The 18,834-nt window shown below is 34.8% G+C and overlaps 1 protein-coding gene across 13 annotated transcripts in view; it reads left to right on the forward strand.

Moving 5' to 3' along the window:
* Positions 1–18,834, forward strand: part of SLIT2 (slit guidance ligand 2) — a 256,360-nt gene that overhangs the window by 183,108 nt on the left and 54,418 nt on the right. For 8 of the 13 annotated variants that reach the window (XM_054065264.1, XM_054065267.1, XM_054065268.1 and 5 more), the window contains exons 10-18: positions 4,529–4,600; positions 5,254–5,325; positions 5,864–5,935; positions 7,771–7,914; positions 8,045–8,208; positions 8,963–8,986; positions 11,357–11,374; positions 12,459–12,609; positions 18,439–18,513. In XM_054065264.1, the coding sequence (XP_053921239.1) occupies positions 4,529–4,600; positions 5,254–5,325; positions 5,864–5,935; positions 7,771–7,914; positions 8,045–8,208; positions 8,963–8,986; positions 11,357–11,374; positions 12,459–12,609; positions 18,439–18,513 (792 nt within the window). The remainder of the gene's footprint in view (positions 1–4,528; positions 4,601–5,253; positions 5,326–5,863; positions 5,936–7,770; positions 7,915–8,044; positions 8,209–8,962; positions 8,987–11,356; positions 11,375–12,458; positions 12,610–18,438; positions 18,514–18,834) is intronic. The other 5 variants (XM_054065266.1, XM_054065270.1, XM_054065273.1 and 2 more) reach the window with 2 other exon arrangements.

Raw genomic sequence — 18,834 nt, forward strand, 5'->3', positions numbered from 1 at the left:
TTCAAGTTTGTCTTTTCTTAAAGGAGGATGCTCTACTTTATTTTATTGCTACAAAATAATTTTGTTTAGGTCTGTCTCTGACCCCTTAACATGCATTTTGGTGCAGCCCATCTCTGCAGTATTTTTTACCTTCCTCTACTCAGCTATCTTAGTATATTGTACCTCATCTGCATGACTTAAAATAAAAGTGATTCTGTAAGGAACAGGGTGTTCTTCATTCCCAGTCTGTCCTCTTTCCTGATGCAGAACCCTTTCATAGAAATTACTTTTTATAGTGGGAAATAAGCTAATTTAAAAGTGTCAGTATAAATAAGCATGTTGTCTGTCTCTGTAAGTGCGGAAGTAGTAATCAGTAATGGTGTGCTGCAGGCTTGTAGTAGGGAACATCATCCTCCTGGAAAGTGTCAAGTGATTTACATGTCACAGAGCTCTCTGGGGACTGAGTGGGAGGAATCTGTCCACTGGCTGGGGACCTACTTTGATTTGATTTGATTAGGTTGGAAGTCACAACTGCAGAAGCACTTTTGTTTCTTAGAATAGTAGGTGATTGTACATTTTGGTGTCTGCAGGGATAAGCAAGGGGGAAAGATTTAGGAAAATAGACATTCACAGTACATTTCCTAGATAGAAGGCGTTAGGGAATAGTCTTCAAAAAAGATTTCAACCAGTTTGGCAGTGTTAAAAGACAGTAAAACACTTATGTATTGACACAGGATTCTTTGAAGTGAAACACTAAAAGGACCAGGAGGCTTAATATTAAAAGCATTAATTAGCGTTTTTGTGGTGATGGGCAGAGTACTTCTTACATATAAGGCAGTGCAAGCTTTGATGAAGCATGTACTTAACTGTCTTCCTCCATTATCTTATCTTATTAAATATGCTACTAAAATTGACTGTGGCTTTTGAAAAAGAAACCACCAAGACACTGTTTATAACACATACAGGATCATTTATAAAAAAGAATGACTTCGAAAGGAGATGTACACGAAGTTTAATAAAATTTCCATTGAAAAGTACTGATATTAGCTTATTGTTCATCTGTAATATAATAGTAATTCTGGCCATGTCATTTGTGAGCACTTAATAGCTGGTTTTTTTCAGTAATAGGTAACGACAGCCCATCCTATTCCAGAATTTAAAATGTTTCATTTAATGTGAAGACTCAATATAAAGGAGTTTTTAATTACTATGGGTTTTATCAGTAGAATGCAAATTCCTTTAGCTATTAGTCTATCTGTGCTTTGTGACCCTGGAATATATCTAATTGGATTTTCTCTGGAATACTGAATGCAAATTTGCACTCTGTGAAATTCAGCTGATTCTAGGAAGATAAAGCAGATTAGAGGATAACAAAGCTTGAAAATGTGAATTTGATTTACTTTCTTTACAGACAAGCTGAGGTATAAAAGATTTTTCTTCTGTATTTATATAATCTTATTTATCCTCTTAGACTAATCTCATTTTCTAAAATGTGATGTGTTTTAGGGCGTACACATTGGCGTGAGTTAAGAGAAGACATATTTAGATGATCCTACTGTAAAAAATCTTTTATCCAGAAAAGCTTGTCAATTTATCCCAGTATTGCACAGTCTATCCATTACACTATAAATTTCTTACTAAGAGGAAATCTTAAGTAAAGTTGACATGGAGTTCATTTTACATATCCATTGGTGAATTGGTAGCTCGCTCTATTACAACTGCTAGAAAATTAGCTTTCAGAAATATGCTGTAGTAGGACTTCTTCAGGTTTTGAATGCATAGAATTTGTAGACAAATTGGAGAACAGTATACTATATCTGCTATTCTGTCTTCTCATAAAAAGTGGCATACATGTATCCTCTAAGGTACTTAAGTATATAGAACTAATATATTTTTTAAAATAAAGAAGTAAACTAGAAAATACTTTGTTTCTTAATTTAACACTGGACCCCGCCTGTCTCAATTAAATGCTGTCAAGTTATATCATGTGTGGTTAAAAGCATAATATGCTTAAAGATAGGTGAACGTAGACTGGATCCCCACCAGCATTAGTTTACAAATCTCTACATCATGGGCTAATAAGCAGCATTTATAAAGGAGACCTGTGACATCCTCATGTGGAAGCATTGCCACTGCAATATCTCTCTTTCCCATGTACACAGAGGCATTTTTCCCTGTTGTGTCTTCTCTCCAGCAATTCACGTCCTTCCCTGTCCTTTTTACTATCCCCACTCGTTTCCAGTTGTCTTGAGTATCTCCTACGTGTTTCATTGTGCAAGAGACTCTTTGGCGGGTTTTCAAAGCTACACACCTGATGAATGTCTGGTCAGGCTCTCCCTGGTGGTTAGGCAGTTGATTGCTGCCAAATAGGATGTGTAACAGGAACTGGTGGATGGCTGCAATTCCCTTCATGGCTGGGTTAATTTGGTTTCTTAATTCCTTCCCACTGATAAAGTAAGGAAAGTTTTAGAAATTTTTTATTTGATTACCTAGCCAGCTGAGTAGAAAACTAGATGATAAAGATGCAAAATCTTCATTTTCTGGGGAAACAAGCTAAAAATATAGCATAAGAACAGAAGATACTTGGGTTTAGTCTAACTTGGTGTTGACCTCTGACTTAAGCAAGTTTTTAGTTATTCAGATGTTTGCCCTCTGCAAACTCTTAACTGGAACGCTCAAATGCACTAGACAAGAGTGACCTTGATCCTTTGCAGCCTAATGCATACTCCTAGTGTGATGCAAAATGTGTTTCATGGTTCCAAGAGGCTCCGCCAGGGCGAAGAAAGCGTATGGAAGTATATCATGTTTATGGAAAAAGTTAACAGTCTTATGCCATGGGATTCCCTCCAGTGTTTGAAATAAACCTGAAAACTGTAGCAAGGTGTCAACATTTTCCTAGTTAAAGATTTTTTAAAGTATAAACCCCATCTAAAACAGCACCAATAAAACTAGATTGTGTGTGTGTCAGGAAGATTTTTTTGAGGCTTTTTATTTTCTCAGCTTCTTTATTCAAGATCAAATTCTGGCAAGGTAAAGCAGAGTCAGAGATTTGAGTATTGAATGCATAAATATCCCCATCTGAAAAAAACTTTGTGGAAGCAGTAAGTTCTTTCTTTAGTTCAACTGTGAATTCTGGTACACGTTCTGAGAAACTTTATAAAAGAAAAAAAGAATCAATTGTAAGAATAGTTGAATGTAAAGGCTTACGCTAAGTGAACATATGAGCTTATTAGTTACATGGTACACACACAGACTAATGTCTCTATCAGAGCAAAAATGAAACAGAAGAAAGTTAATAGGATGAGGATAAAAAATAGGCTAGTATTTCTGCATCTACATTTAAAAAGGGTAATATTTCTGCATCTAGATTTAAAAAGGCTTTTTTATGTTGGATTCTGAGTCTGTGTCTGAGTGATATAAAACTGCAGTAAATTCTACAGAACTGTGATTCCTCATGAAATAGATTTTTTGTGTTATCTTTATGTACTTGGAACACAGTAAGAGTTTGTATCTGTATATGAAAAAGGGATATTATTATTATTATTATTATTATTATTATTATTATTATTATTATTATTTAAGCATGGTATGCATGTTTGAGTAATACTGCCTTTTCCTGATGTGCCTTTTTGTATAAGTAGTTCATTCCTTACGTCTACATAATAGAAATTTTTGAACTGCCATAATCATGAAACACTGTGGTATCTGCTATTTAGCTTCTATTTTAAATGTGCTTATCGCTGAATCTGGTATGACTTTTTGGCAAGTGGGCCATAGGTCTGTATCAGCATAGATTTCCCATGTGTAAAGCTCTGGCACTTCAAAAAATTCTTTGAAAACAGTTTCCATCAGCTTTGCAGTTTAACAAGTTTCAGTCACAGTCACTATACATACAAAGCAAATGTGGCCAGTACTATAAACTACAATTTTGGATAAAAATACTTGTTTAAAATAGTTAGAAGTGTGACTGCACAATCCTAGTACTATATCTTAAAGAAAATGTGTTACAGACTGTATCTAAAAGAATCGTATGTGTGTGTTTAAAACCATGGCATTTGCCTTACTGCAGGTAGCAAAATACATTATTTATTTGATAGAAAGATTCCTCTCCCCTGTCTTATTGTTTGCATCTTTGAATGATTAACTTACAGAAGTCTTTGGACGCTTCTAAATAAAACTTAGTATAAAAAGCTTTATGTGAATAAATACACTAATTCAAATTTGAAATTTTTAACAACAGTTCTAGCTTAAATTTTACAAAGGCTTGTGTGCTCTGAAAGTAAGTTTTCTTCAGGGAAAAAAAATCAAGATTGGGTTTTAATTCACAGCATTACATTCCATAGGTTAAAGGCTTTTTACAGAAAAAAAAATATTTTTTTAGTGAAGAAAACTGAAATGAAATGACCTTGTTTGTCAAGATAAAGTTATACTGAAAATGAAAGCAGAAGCAGCCTTCTTTGTTAAAATCTATCCCTTCTGGTATGTTATGACTTCGGACTGATGTTTGATTTGGGGTTTGTATTCTTACTTTGTTGCTATTGTTTTGCAGCCGGTTAGAACAAAATTCAATCAAGGTCATACCTCCTGGAGCTTTCTCACCGTATAAAAAGCTTCGAAGAATGTATGTACCTAGTAATACAGATTTTTTTTTTTTATTTTCTGACTTATATACACATACACACCCCCCTATATATATATATACACATTAAAAAAAATTAAGTACCAGTCAAGGTCATACAGAGGAACTGCAGTCAGTGTGTGACCATTCAAGAAAATTTGACTGCTGGAAGATTAATATGGCAGCCTGATTACTAAGATCATTTAGCATCTTTTTTACATTAATAAAAATTGTTTTATTGACTATTGATATTACTTAATATAGGTCTGCTTAGAAACAGTATATTATTGTAGTGAAGATTTGATTTAAAAAAGTAAATTAATGGGGATAAGTCACCATTATTTAAGAATACCTTTCAGCCTGTACAGTCCTGTGACCATCGCTAACGGAGAATTCTTGATGAAATGTACTTGAGAAATTAAGAAAAGTAGATCTCTGTCATTTTTTTTGAGCATTTGAAAGATCTATTTTTAACCATCCATTTTGGTTTTTACTGGCAATTTTAGTAGTTTTTAATTAAAATTATTTGGCAGAGTCTCACATAAATACTTTAATTTCTGTTTTCCCTCCATGCCTAACTCTAATCAGATATTATTTTAATGTTTACTAATTTGAAAATGGCTTGAATGAATTTAAGCAAATTTCATCTATTTCAGTGACCTGAGCAATAACCAGATCTCTGAAGCAGCTCCAGATGCTTTCCAGGGCTTACGCTCACTCAATTCACTGTAGGTATCTACTTGACATATAAAAACAGTAGCAAATTTCTCACATTCTTATAGTGAAATTGCTTCGGACTTTAGGCTCTCTGCAGAATTTTTATATAAATTCAATCAGTTCTGAAAGCTGTAAAAATAATTTCAGAATTTTAGAGGGATAATTGAATATGATATTACTGCTGAACGCTAAAAATGTATGGGTTTTTCATAAATATGTTCATGGCAAAGAGTTGAACAACATCAAACATTTATATTATTCCCTAGTTAGTTGTTCTTACAAAACAGCAAATCCACTTGCCAAGATGCCTTGGTAAGGCTGTAAACAGTGAGGTGCTGATTCTGCTGAGAGCTCTTTGGGCAAAAGACCCTTTGGGAAAACGTGTGATAGTGCTGCCTCACAGGACCACAAGTACCTTGCAAGTATTAAGTTATTGCTGTTAAATTCCTTTCAGGGAAATGAAAAATTCTTTCTTTTTAAAGTCAAAATCACATAGTATATGTCTTTCATAATGATGGCTTTATTGACTTTTATTATTTCCCAATACAGTGTCCTCTATGGCAATAAAATTACAGAACTTCCAAAGGGCCTATTTGAAGGACTCTTTTCTCTGCAATTGTTGTGAGTATTTTTTTTAATATTTATTCTATTTTGGGGTCATTCAGAAGGGTAAACATGATGAGAGATATATGCCTGGAGAAGAATTGGGAGGAAATCCTCTATGTAAGATCAGAGTGTAACATAAACAAATTATGTTAAAGCCAAAGGAGTCAAAACTGTTGTAGGCCAGCTTGCTATTCATCCACAATCATACCTTAGTTAATATCTCAGCCTAAAATGATTACAATGAATTTATTCTTTTGTGGGGGAGTTAAAAGGATAAAACATGTAGGATATGATACTATCTTGCCCTATAAATAGCAAATAGTATGTACAAATTTGTATGTGAACCATGAAATTAATATTTGTAAGCTTCATACAGAGAAAATAGGTAGTGGAAATGCTAAATAATTTTATTTCTACTTGTACCCATGGAAGAGCAGTACAGTGCAGTACAGTTTCATTAATGACTTTTAATGTTTGTTGACGCTCTTCTCTGTACAGTCCTTTGACTCTGTGAACTCCATCTGCTATTTGGTTTAACATATTGGAAATGTGCGTGTGTAATCTTATAAACCATTTATATTTAGATTTAATACAAGGAATAAAGAAGAATGTTATGTTGATATGTTTATCATATGTTGTCAATTTTTTAGCAGAAAAGGCTTTGTACTAGTTGTTCTTGTTATATAAAAGAAATTTATGAAATAGACCATAACCCAGAATAACTGGATTGTTGAGTTAAAGCTGATTCTTAAAGAATTCAAAATTTCTTCCCACTTGACTAAAAGTATTTAATGTCCAAACTTGATAGTGTAATGATTGGCAACATGTACTATTAGCAACTCATTGAAGATGGCAAAACAGTAAGTAAATACTAACACAATGCAAGTTCTAGCACCATCTAGAGGTTTCTGGTTTGATTTCTTTTAGTCACAAAGGATTAATAGTGTAGTAGTGGGAGGGTATGCATTCTTGTTTTTTTCAGTTAGAAAACATATTTCAGACTATTTATTCTGCTTTAGCAACATTCTCATAGTTTGATATGACAATTCCCATACTTTGCATGGACAATACATTTCAGTCTAATTAAATTACTGCTTGTGTGAATAAATGGTTTATCAGAGCATTGGTTTTCAAATCCACTGTTCTATTCCATTCCATTTCTGGCTGGATACAGGAAAAAAAAACTAAAAAAGATTTGGTTATAAGAATGCATTCAGTAGAATGACTTTTTTTTTTCTCTTCAGATGTGTGAAGGAGTTGGTTTAGATTGGCATGTTTGCTTTAACTTTAGAAGTCTGGGAGGTACAGGGAAGAAAAGGTTCCCTTTGAAGATGGAGAGGAAAAAGAGTCCAAGACAGATTTGGATATGTTCCATGCCACCAGTTTTTACTACAACTCTGTTAATGTGGCAGCATGCTGATTAGTAACATATAATTAAAAGTGCCACTGCACATCTCTTCCAGCTAATGAACACAGTGTTCAGTTCCTTTTTTGTTTGTTTATTTATTTGGCAAAAGGAACTAGTTTTCCTTGCAGATACTTGATTTTTTAATCTTATTGCTTTGCATACACGAACATCACACACACCTACCAGCACATACAAGAACTATGATTGTAGTGGAACAAACCCACACATTTCAATGCCAAGATGCAAATATTTAGGAAAAGTTTCAGAGCACCTAAGAAAAATATTTCAATTCACTGAAATCCCTTATGTCACTGCCAATATTTTTTACTATATCTCTTGTTCTGATTACAAATGCACACGAAGAATTGACTGTGAAAAACACTGAATCTGCAGCGACACTGAGTGAAGTCTTTCAATTTTATAATTGTCTTCCATTAAACAGGTTACTGAATGCCAACAAGATCAACTGCCTGCGAGTTGATGCTTTTCAAGATCTCCACAACCTGAATCTTCTTTCTTTGTATGACAACAAGCTTCAGACCATTGCAAAAGGCACTTTCGCACCCCTACGTGCAATTCAGACCTTGTATGTATGCCCTTGTTTATGGTTGTCTTTAGTATGACTTGATATTCTACAGTTGTGCTAAAAATATCAGGAACTGCTGAGACCAAAGGGAAAATAATGTGTGAAATTAACATTTTTTTCTTCATGAAAGGCATTTGGCTCAGAACCCATTTATCTGTGACTGCCATCTGAAGTGGCTGGCGGATTATCTTCATGCAAACCCCATTGAGACCAGTGGTGCCCGTTGCACCAGCCCCCGCCGTCTGGCAAACAAAAGGATCGGCCAGATCAAAAGCAAGAAATTCCGCTGCTCAGGTAATTTTCTTCATTCAGCTGCTATTTTTCTTTTATTGGCAAAAACAGTGGTTATAGAAGTTCTAATGAAGGCAGCTGGCTCTCTACAGAATTTTTAAACATTGCAGAATCTTTTTTAGTTCTTAGAGTGAAGGGGGGAAATCATGGAAGTCATAGACTATTGGATCATGGAACATTACTGTAGTTAACACATTTGGCACTATTTCTAAGTAGCGTTAAATCTAAGAAAAAAATGCAATATATAATACTTCGGAATGAAATGCTGAAGTTACTCATTACAATTATCACCAACATAAATCATATTGTAAAATTTCCACATGGCTCTGGAGTATGTGAAAGATCTAAAAATTTCTAGCTAAATATGGAAACACAACATATTCATTTTATACAGGAAGCTTATCTCATACTGAAATTTACTGTTTTCTTTTTCTAATCTCATTCCATTTTCTACTTACATTTCTTTAAATCCTAACTTTTGTCATATGGTATCCAGCTGTTCCAGGTGCATTTCGCATTCTACACTTTATTCAATCTGAAGTGCAAATACCAGATGAGAACTGTTTATATGTTATACATGTCCCGGATACATTTATGACTATTCACACTTTGTTGTTTATCGGCTCTCATTGTGAATACACATTTTTTCACTTAATTATCTGTAGTTAACTGTAGTCCATACTTAATCTAATAAAACTCATTCTTTGCTTGCTGACATTCAGGTGCATCTTCTATTTTTTTTTTTCTCTTTATTTAGCTAAAGAACAGTATTTCATTCCAGGTAGGTTTGGCTCTGCAGTAAGATTGACTAACTGCAGATACTCTCTCCCTTTCCCCCAAAAAGCAAAGTTTGTTTTAGCTTTTAGGAAACTGATGCATGTGTATTAACATTAGTCAATACCTGTAGCTAGACATAGTTTTCCTTTGTAGATTACTAGTAGTTCTGTTTTCTGAATATAAGAGCTTAGCATGCAGCTCCATTTACTTTTTTTTGTCCTGCGAAATTTGCACACAACCTACCAAAATTATATGTCTACTTAAATTATTTAGAAGGTTGCACCTGCAAGTTCATATTTCAACTGACGCCTTTGCTTACCTTGTACTTTGCCTTTCTGCCACTACTGTTTTTAAAATGTAGCTTTTGAGCTGCTTTTAAACACAGGAAACTATGCTGCCATCGAAGAGCTAGTACAATTTTAAAAAGGAACCTTGCACAAGTGAACATTTTCTTGCCTTGCTTTCATGCTCTACGCTGGCTGCAGCTACTGCTTGCTCACCCTCCTTGTGTTTGCAAAATTACAGTGGAATGCTTGGAAAAGAAAGCTGATATTCTTCATTAAAGGCATTATGTGGTCAAACACATACAATAAATCAGAAATACTTAAAGAAAACACAACTTTAGAGTTGGGGTTAAACAGCAATTTGCACACTGCTTTAACCTATGAGTCTACGATATTTTCACAAAAGATTTACTAATGTTGGCCCTTGCTCTTTGGAATATATTTATTTTACCTTGCTTGTCAGGTGTGTGCACTGATTTCTTAATAGAAAAAAACACTGATGCATTTGCATTATGTTCCTAACAGATGATAAATTATTAATTGGCAAAATAAACAAGGGAATAGTTAATCTGTTGATGAATTACAGTATGTGATTTGCAAGCAGGGTTTTCTACCATAGTTTAATATCTAGAAAAACATCTACAATAATTTATTATGACACCAGTGCACTTGTTCTTACAAGTATTACAGGTATGTTATCATTTTGCAGTGTCTGAAGTACTGATTTATTGATTAGTCTTATTCTTTGTCTTTTAAGCTGGTATATTTAACAGCTTTTCTAATGCTGTCTGATGTATCACTTAAATTTGCAGCAATCATGTAACATTCTTCATGCTCTCATACTAATATGTTGGTTTGAATATGAAGGAAAGACAAAATGAAGTACAAACTAAGGCAGCAATTTGTCAGCATTGGCAGCCGCGAAAATGTGTTTTAAAGCAGCATAAAACAGAGGGGGATTAAATTTCTCAAACCTGTAGTACCACTCAATTCCTTAATGAGTAGAACAGCTGTATTCCTGCCACAGAGGGATTTCTACTCAAACCTTGCCAGCACAACTTTTGTCTCTGAGTTAGAAGTGTTTTCTTGCCAGCAAATGTCTTCAAAGCCTGTTTATAATATGGCCACACATGCAGTTTAGGTTTCTTTATATACCCTTTATAAAATGCTATTCCTAAAAAAAAAACATAAAAGAGTAAAAATAATGAAATAATTCAATTAATCAGGTGCTACAGACTTGCTTCTTGAAATAGAGCTTCTGTGCTTTGTATTAGGTTATCAGAGAGATGCTGCATAAAGTTCTTGTAGTTGTTGAAGACTTTGTTCCTGAATACTTTAGCTGTTTACTTAAAACTGCTGATAGTGATTTACTCTGGATGCAGGAGGAAAAAAAGTGTATTTTTAGCCTTGGTTTTGAGTATTGAAAAGTTCTAAACCCACTTCTTTACACTTCAGTAAATGCTGTTAAAATATTAGCATTTCTTTAAAATCTTAAGTATTTTTTATATTTGTTTTAAATATGTCATTGGGAGATCTTGATCTGCAGACAGAAGTCAGTAGAATTTCATTACAGTTATTTGGAAGACTAGAGGCTATACAAGTATTAAATCATCAATCTGAAAAAATATCATTTGTCTGCTAGCTCACAGAAATATTGCATGTAATTATATGGTATGTGTTACAGACATTTACAAAAGCTAGCTAACGTAATATGTGATAAGGTAGGGTTTTTTTTAACTCCCTTGAACAATCTGTTTCTCCTGTGTTTCTTTGGTTTATTAAGGTTTTAAGTGGCATCAGATGTATATATGTTCAAGTGAATAGCTTTTAAAGAATGCATTCAAAATAGTGAAGAATAATGCATGGGAGGCATTATCATCATATATGAAATCTGTAATTAACCCCCATCCTTTCTTCATTTCTTAATGCCACTTAAAATAAACTATTCTTTCTCTCTGCTGAAGATGGTATCCCTTAGCAACATCTTCTAATCAAACTAGAGTAGAGAACATGAGAGCTTAGTTCATGTTTTTGTCTTAATTGGGATTACTCTGTCTTTCTTTCCTTCTTGGCTATCTTTACTTTTGCAGGAGTTCACCATTTTGGCTGTAAGTAAAGTTCAGTGTCTGAGCTAAATCACAATGTACCTCCCAGCCCTGATGCACCTTCTACTAGTCTCAGTCTTTTCACCTTTGTCCACGAAGAACCCACAGGTCCTTTCAGCTTCTCTTTGTTTTCTTTGTCATCCACCCTCAGTTCCTTAATGGATGTTTTCTCCTGATATGTTTAGGATGTTTTCTTTGACTCTGGGAAATGGTGGAGGCAACTTTCAGTGTGGTTCATTATTTTTGTACTTTTTATTTAATCTGTGACAGTAATACTGTTACTGTGGCACTGGACATTCAGATATAAGAATGCCATGTCATGTAAGCAAGTATTAAACTTCAAATGCTTCTGTAACTTATACCTACTCCTTCCTCTTTTCCCTTGCTCTTATCCTTGGCATATTGGATGCAGTTTTGATAATGTAGCGAGATTTTCTGTTGTGCTTGATCTAACCATGTGGTTGTGAGGTATGAGTAAAACATGGTTCTGTCAAGCACCATGGAACGTCACGCAGCTTTCTACAGCATGGCAAGCTGCTGAGGCTTTAAGTCAGGATCACACATTTTTAAATTTAAGCTGAAAACAGGGCTTTCAATCTTATGTGTTTGAGATGATGTGGAGTATCAGGACTATAAAAAAATTAAAATCACAGGTTAATGAAGTCTGGTCAGCAATACAAATTTATAACGAGAAAGAGAAAAGGTGGCATTCAGGATCTATTTATTCTTGATACAGAGAAAGAAAATAAATTCTAAAAGAATCAGTGGCATTTGTGTGATTAGCTGTAAACAAGGCTAGATTGGCTGACAGCATAATCAGCAGAAAGTACAGCTGTGAAAAGCTCAAGTTAATGTTATCCTGTTATGTGAAGTTGGTCACAGTTTCTTTTTCCAGCATATCTTAAGCCCCTATATTTAACCCTCTCTTGAAGCCCTTGTGTCTGTTCAGTATCACAAAGTTTATCATACATTTCCCAAGTTGCCCACCTGTTATCTGCATTGCAGACATCTTTTCAACCGTCTTACTAGAAACAATTCTTATACTTTCTTGACTCAGTATCTGTATTTTGACTTGACTCTTCCACAGGCACTGAAGATTACAGATCCAAATTAAGTGGAGACTGCTTTGCAGATTTGGCGTGCCCTGAGAAATGTCGCTGTGAAGGGACCACAGTGGACTGCTCCAATCAGAAACTCAACAAAATTCCTGATCACATCCCCCAGTACACAGCAGAGTTGTAAGTTGAACCCGTAATAAAGTATTATCTATGTCTCCAGTACATGTGCTACCCACTTGGATTTTTTTGAAAGATAATTGAGTTTATTTTGCTTGTTTTAATTACAAGAGGAAATAGGACATCCAGTAACCAAGGGTCTGTCTTGCGAAGCGCTACCTCGGTGTTTAATAAAACAGCTGATTGTTCTTATGCAGCGCACACATTATGTGTGTCAGGCAGGAAAGCAGAGGAAGATAAAGCAGACAAACAAGACAGAGTTGGGTTAAGAAGATGAGATAATAATATAATGAACACAGATGGGCAGAAAAGAAGTCACAGATTATTACTTGCTTAATAAGTCCCATATGAGAATGATTTGTAGGCATTATAACTGAAGTGGCCTTCAAGGAGGGATTGGAAGATAAAATGAAGACAGCTTTACAAGGTTTTCCCATGTGCAAAGTATGAAAAGGAATGCAGAGATGCTTGAAGGATCAGCAGAAAGGCAGGAGATGAAAGTGGCCATCACTGGCAGAACAAAGGTGGGGAGAAATAGCTATTTTTCATAGGAGATTGAGTGTAAAGAGCAAGGCAGAATGATGAAAGGCAAGAGAGAGGGACTTTGATTTGATGTACTATAGAGGGGACAGAGACATGGAGGTAGAAGTACTGTGATCAAGTTCCGACCCACAGGGATGAGATGAGAAACAATATGGCATGTCTTAAAAGTCTGCATCTGGCATCAAAGCAACAGTCCAGCAGTATGAAGATACAAAATGATGTAGTTAAGGATTTGGACTACCTGGCCTGGACAAGGAATTTAAAACTGTTTTTTGTCTGTTTTGTCTGGGAAAAGGAGTTGAACTTAGAGATGTTCTAATTAGAAATCTGAGTGGTAATTCTAGTTGTGCTTAGAATGACAGCAAATTCAATTGAAAAAGTAGCATATGTGGGAAAAGTGAACCTCAGCTTTTGGCCACATTCATGCTGCTGATTTACTATTCATGAAGTAGTGCCAGAGAAGAAAAAAGTTGAGACACAGTCTTGTAAAGGATTTGGTAGGGATAAAATATAGAGGATGAGGAACAAAGAAGGAAGGAAAAAGAAAGACTTCAGTATGGAGGAAGGTCCACAAAAAGACAGAAAATACTCATCAAATGTGTATAATGTTATGCTTTAATATACTGAGATAAAATTACTTTAATTGAAGAATAAAGGAATGCATAGCAGGTTAAAGTGTGGGAGCAGATCACGAAGTAATAGTTGTAAAAATCACAGTTACTGAACCAAGAGAGGAAAAACAGAGTTGTTGACGTGGCAAGCGGGTTTTGTCTTGATTCTTAGCAGGATTTGTGTTTAACTCTCTCTGAAGAAATAATAATCTTAATTTAGTATTTTAATTGTTGGGTTTCATATTCATTTATTTACATGTGGAAGATAAACTTGTCAAGTTTTCTTTCTATAATTATGATTCATAAATATTAAATTCAGAAGAAACAATTAAATCATCAAGCCTCATATGCTATGTATCTAAACCCTCAAATTTCAGTGAACAAAAAAATTGTATTTGACTAAAACATTTCATACTTAGTTAAAGCAGTTCTTTCAGAAAACATCCAGTCTTGTTTGAATTGATTACCCTTTTCAATCCAGCACTTTATCTGAGTAACATGGTCTTAAACTGTTAAAAAAGTCACTATTAAGCCATCTTCTCGATGAGCTGTACAGGTTGTTCTTGAAGTCTTTTGATGTGATAAAAAGGGGAATAGATAAATTATTTCTGCATTTTTTTGTATTTCCTCTAAAAATCCAAGTGCTGTAAATAAATACTTTCTCCTAGCATTTGCCTCACTGATGCAAAAGTTAGCTTTTCTTCTTGTTTCCTTCCTATTTATGGTCTTTGATGCACTGCCTTTGTTGCCCCTCTTGGGACAGTCTAGTTCTAGGGCCACTTTGTATTTTCCAGTTCCCAACATTTACTGTATATACAAGAAGAGCAGCTTTTCTAGTCTTTCTTTTCTTTTACCCACAAAATTTGAGAGAAAGATACTTCTTAGTGTTAAATGACCTTGATTCTCCAATAGTGAAGAGGAAGGCTCGATTATTCTCCTCAGGGTGTTGTTTGGAGCTAAGGCTCGGCTTGGAAATGATCAAATGTGAGGAAATGTCTAGATTTCTTGTGATTTATTTGGCAAATGTTTATGCTTTTCAAATAGTTTGTCTGGAGATATGTGGCAGTTGTAAGTCGAAGGCCATGGGAGAAGTAGGGAGGGCAGAAAAAGAGCATGGCTTCTTTTCATCCTTTGGCTCGGCAGGCTTTGAAAATGACAGGAATCCCATAGTGTCCTAAAGAAATTGCATCACAGATCCCCTGGTGCATGACACACTCGGAGGGATATAAGAAACAAAATAAGTATTTTCTTAGCCAGATTAGCATATAACTCAGCTTCACTGGCACTATCAACATGTTACTTGGTGAACTACTTTTGTCTCTATCATTCTAGGACCAATAAGTCCCGTGAAAAATACTTCACTAATGTTGAGTTTAAGAAAGTATGCAATGCTTCCTTTAAATGTGCTTTAAAACTGTCCCTTTGAAAAGAATTTCTACTTTTGGTTCTCACGTCAGCTGGTAGCGTTGGTGTTTCAGTTCAACAAATGGCAATGAACAAGACGAAAGTTTTCTGTCGAGGAGTTTGGAAGTGGTTTTTCTTATCTTTGATTCCCCTCCATTATTTATTTGATCGTGTGACCTCTCTACAGTATCGATTGTATTGATTGTGACAGTAATAATATCACATCAAAAATGTATTTCTTCAGAGTAGTTGTTTTAAAAACAAATCTGAAAATAGTACAGTTTGAGGCAGATAATTAATTGCAAAAAGTGAAAACATTTATAACTGAGCCAAGTGCTACTCTATTACTATTTTGTTGCTTTTTTGTCTGATCTCCCATTGGAGTATTTGGGATAAATTACAAGACTGTAAATGAATCCCAGAAATAAAATAATTTTCAGGTAGCATTTTAACTTATAGAAAAATTCAGGAAGCACTCAAAGCAGAATCCTCAGAAGAAATGCTAAATAAAAACACTTTCTGTCTTGTATGTCTGATTTTTTGTGATGATGGTACAGTATCTGATAAAACACCAATTCCTAACAAGATAGTTTTTGAAAGCATGAATATCACTGCAGTACATAGCCTTCCAGGAAGGTTCAGCTGTTGTACCAAAACTTGAAATATTTTTACCCATAGTGCTAATAAAACAGAACAAAAGCATCAAATAAAAGAGAGAAGCAGAATATTTAGACATCATCATCAAATGCCCTTTTGTTTGCTTATTCATTTTGAGAATGATATTTCAGTACTTGTCTTTGAATAAACCAGACAGAAGTATTTTTAAGACCCTTTTCATTATCCAATGATTGAGAGGTCGCAAGAGCATTGGGTTTAGAAAATAATGGTATTAAAATCCAGAAGGATGCCACTCCATCTGGTAATTTTCCAGTTGTGTGGAATAATTTTGATTCCTCTCTGTGGTATCACTTACAATGACAATAGAAACTTCTTATGTCAGTATGTAATAATTCCAGATATAAAGCCAGCAATCGGCAGCTATTGAAATGCCTTGCGATCCCTTTGGTCATTCATCTGACAACAAACACATAATTTGTAACTCTTAATATCTCTTTATTTGTGGATCTGCCCTCAATGATGAGTAGTGATATCACCATATACACAAAGCTAGCGAGAAGATACGATTTATGCTACCGTTTTAACCAAACACAGTACTCTGATTCAACTCATCCTTCTTTTCCATCATAGAGAAGTATGAAGAAACTTCTGAAGCATTGAAAATCTTCAAAACAAGTGGAAAATTCCTAGCATTGTTCTGTAATACTGATAGCAGACTAAGATTATTTTAAATAAAATAAAAATTCATGTTCTTCATATGAAGACTAATTAGCACCACAAGTACAAGATTGAGGGATAACTAGCAGGTAGTTCAGGAGAAAAGATTGTGGTAGTGTTACTATACATATTACAGATGAAGGGCTGCCACTGGGCACTGCCTTAAATTTCCTTTTGGGATGTATGTACGAGAATGTAGTAAGTTGTATTAAAAAATTGTTTTACTGTACAGAACAATAGTAAAATATCAACTATAGTACCGTGTCAAAGACTTCACTTTTCAAGATAGTTATGTATGACTTGGGAAAAGTTTCAATGAGAACAATAATCATTTAAAAAAAAGTGCTGGGGAAAAACTGAAAAGATTGGATGTATTTATGTGAAGGAAACTTAAGGGAGAAACAGAGAATTCTTTTTATTATGTAAAAATTGTTTTGAAGAGGAAAGGAACAAATTCTTAGCTCTTTTTGAGTGGGTTAGAAATGTTTGTAGTAGAACAGAGCAAGTCATTCTACTAGATTATATAGCAGTTGAAAAGTATTTGAGAATGTCAGCATTTATAGAACATTTAATGCTTCTGTTGATGATGGTTAGGGGAAAAAAGGCTGTTTAAAATGATGATGTAACTTTGTTAATTGACACTGAAAAAGTTCATTTGATATGGTCCCGCTAAAAATCACATTGTCATACAGCTAATTTTCAGAGGTGGTATCATCTTTTCAAATTCATATTCCTTGTACTTCAGTGTAGTATACAAATGTTTCATGTATATCCAAAAAACTGTTCCTGTCTACTGTCAGTGTGGTTCCATGCTGGACCTGTTGTACAGCCATACCTTCAGATTTATGACCTTAATTTCCCTTCTGGCTATCATTGAGAATGAGCAGGAAGCGAGGACGAATGAACAGCTTTCTTTTATTTTCCAGGGTTTTTTTAATCTTGTCTTGCAATAAGGCAATTCTCAAAAGCATTCTGAGTTTAGAATTGTGCTGAATCTTATTTCATGGTGATCTTGTCGGTCATCTCTTTTCCTTCTTATTTAACATCTCTAAATAAAAGCTGGACAGGCTCCCTTCCTTAATACGATGACTCCATTAAAGCATATAAAGACTCTAAGACACATAATTTCCATTTTCTTTTCAAGAGAGGAAATAGAGAATATTGGGACAGTGCAGATATTTTCTGACATGTAGATGAGCCCCTATCTATAGGGGTATACTATGCTGCTAAAGGTATACTATGCTGGAACAGCCTTGATACGTGGACAGGAAAGATCAGTATCCAGCTAGTATTTCTTGCTCATATGTATAGCTTCTTGTAGTGTTACAAAGCAACAAAAAATGCTAATGCAGTATATGTGTGTTAGATGTAGCGGTCTGAAGGTAAACCATGGTCAAAGAATTGTTTTTAAACTCTTGGGAAGACCTATGCAGCGTGTTTGAGTCCCTATTCAAAAGAAGCATTGAGCGTATAGAAATTATTTCGTTCTTGTAAATCGTGTTCTGTGAGCACCTCCAGATGTCTGGCAGACCCCACCTGATACCCTTTAAAGAACAGTAAACTAATCTTCAGTGGTTTATTTGTTCTTCTTGAAGGTTTTTATTTATAAGTTACCATGGAATCCTTCCTTAGTTACATTTTTGTTTTTCTTACCTTAAAAGAAAAATGAAAAACATCATCTTATATTTCTCTGCAGTATTAGCCATGTGATGTTTTGTGATCTGGTTTTGATTTTGTATGTCTTATGTATGCCAAAGTTTAACTAACGAGAATGTTCGTTCACTGGAATTATCAGAATTAGAATTGTCAGTATTTGTTCTTCAGCTACCAGTTGAATACCAGCTATTCAGTTAAGCCCATCTAAAAGGCTCACTTAGTGTGGAACATTCTGCACCAATACATGAATATCTTTTTCTGAAATGGATGTCTTTTCTTGTAGGCGATTAAATAATAATGAATTTTCAGTCCTGGAAGCTACTGGAATCTTTAAGAAACTTCCTCAGCTGCGTAAAATGTAAGTGCAAATTCAGTGACCATGTCTGTTCAGATAGCACGTTAGCTCTTTGCTTTTTCTCCACTTTTCTTACTTCTTATCTAAAAAAGATTCCGTATATTCTAATCCAAAATCAAGAATGGGTTTAAATTAATCACTGGGGTAGGTCAGAGTTGGCAGTTCTTCTCTATGGGACTAGGCACTGCCAGTAACAACTTCTCATGGTGTATAGCTCCGGCACCGTCACTGCAGTGTCCAGCCAGCTGGTCTGCTAAGCAGCCACAGCAGGGAGATCACAGAGTTAGCTGCTCAAAAAACGTTCCAGCAATCTTTTGTAACTTC

The sequence above is a fragment of the Cuculus canorus genome, chromosome 4, assembly GCF_017976375.1.
Source record: "Cuculus canorus isolate bCucCan1 chromosome 4, bCucCan1.pri, whole genome shotgun sequence".
NCBI classification, from domain to species: Eukaryota; Metazoa; Chordata; class Aves; order Cuculiformes; family Cuculidae; genus Cuculus; species Cuculus canorus.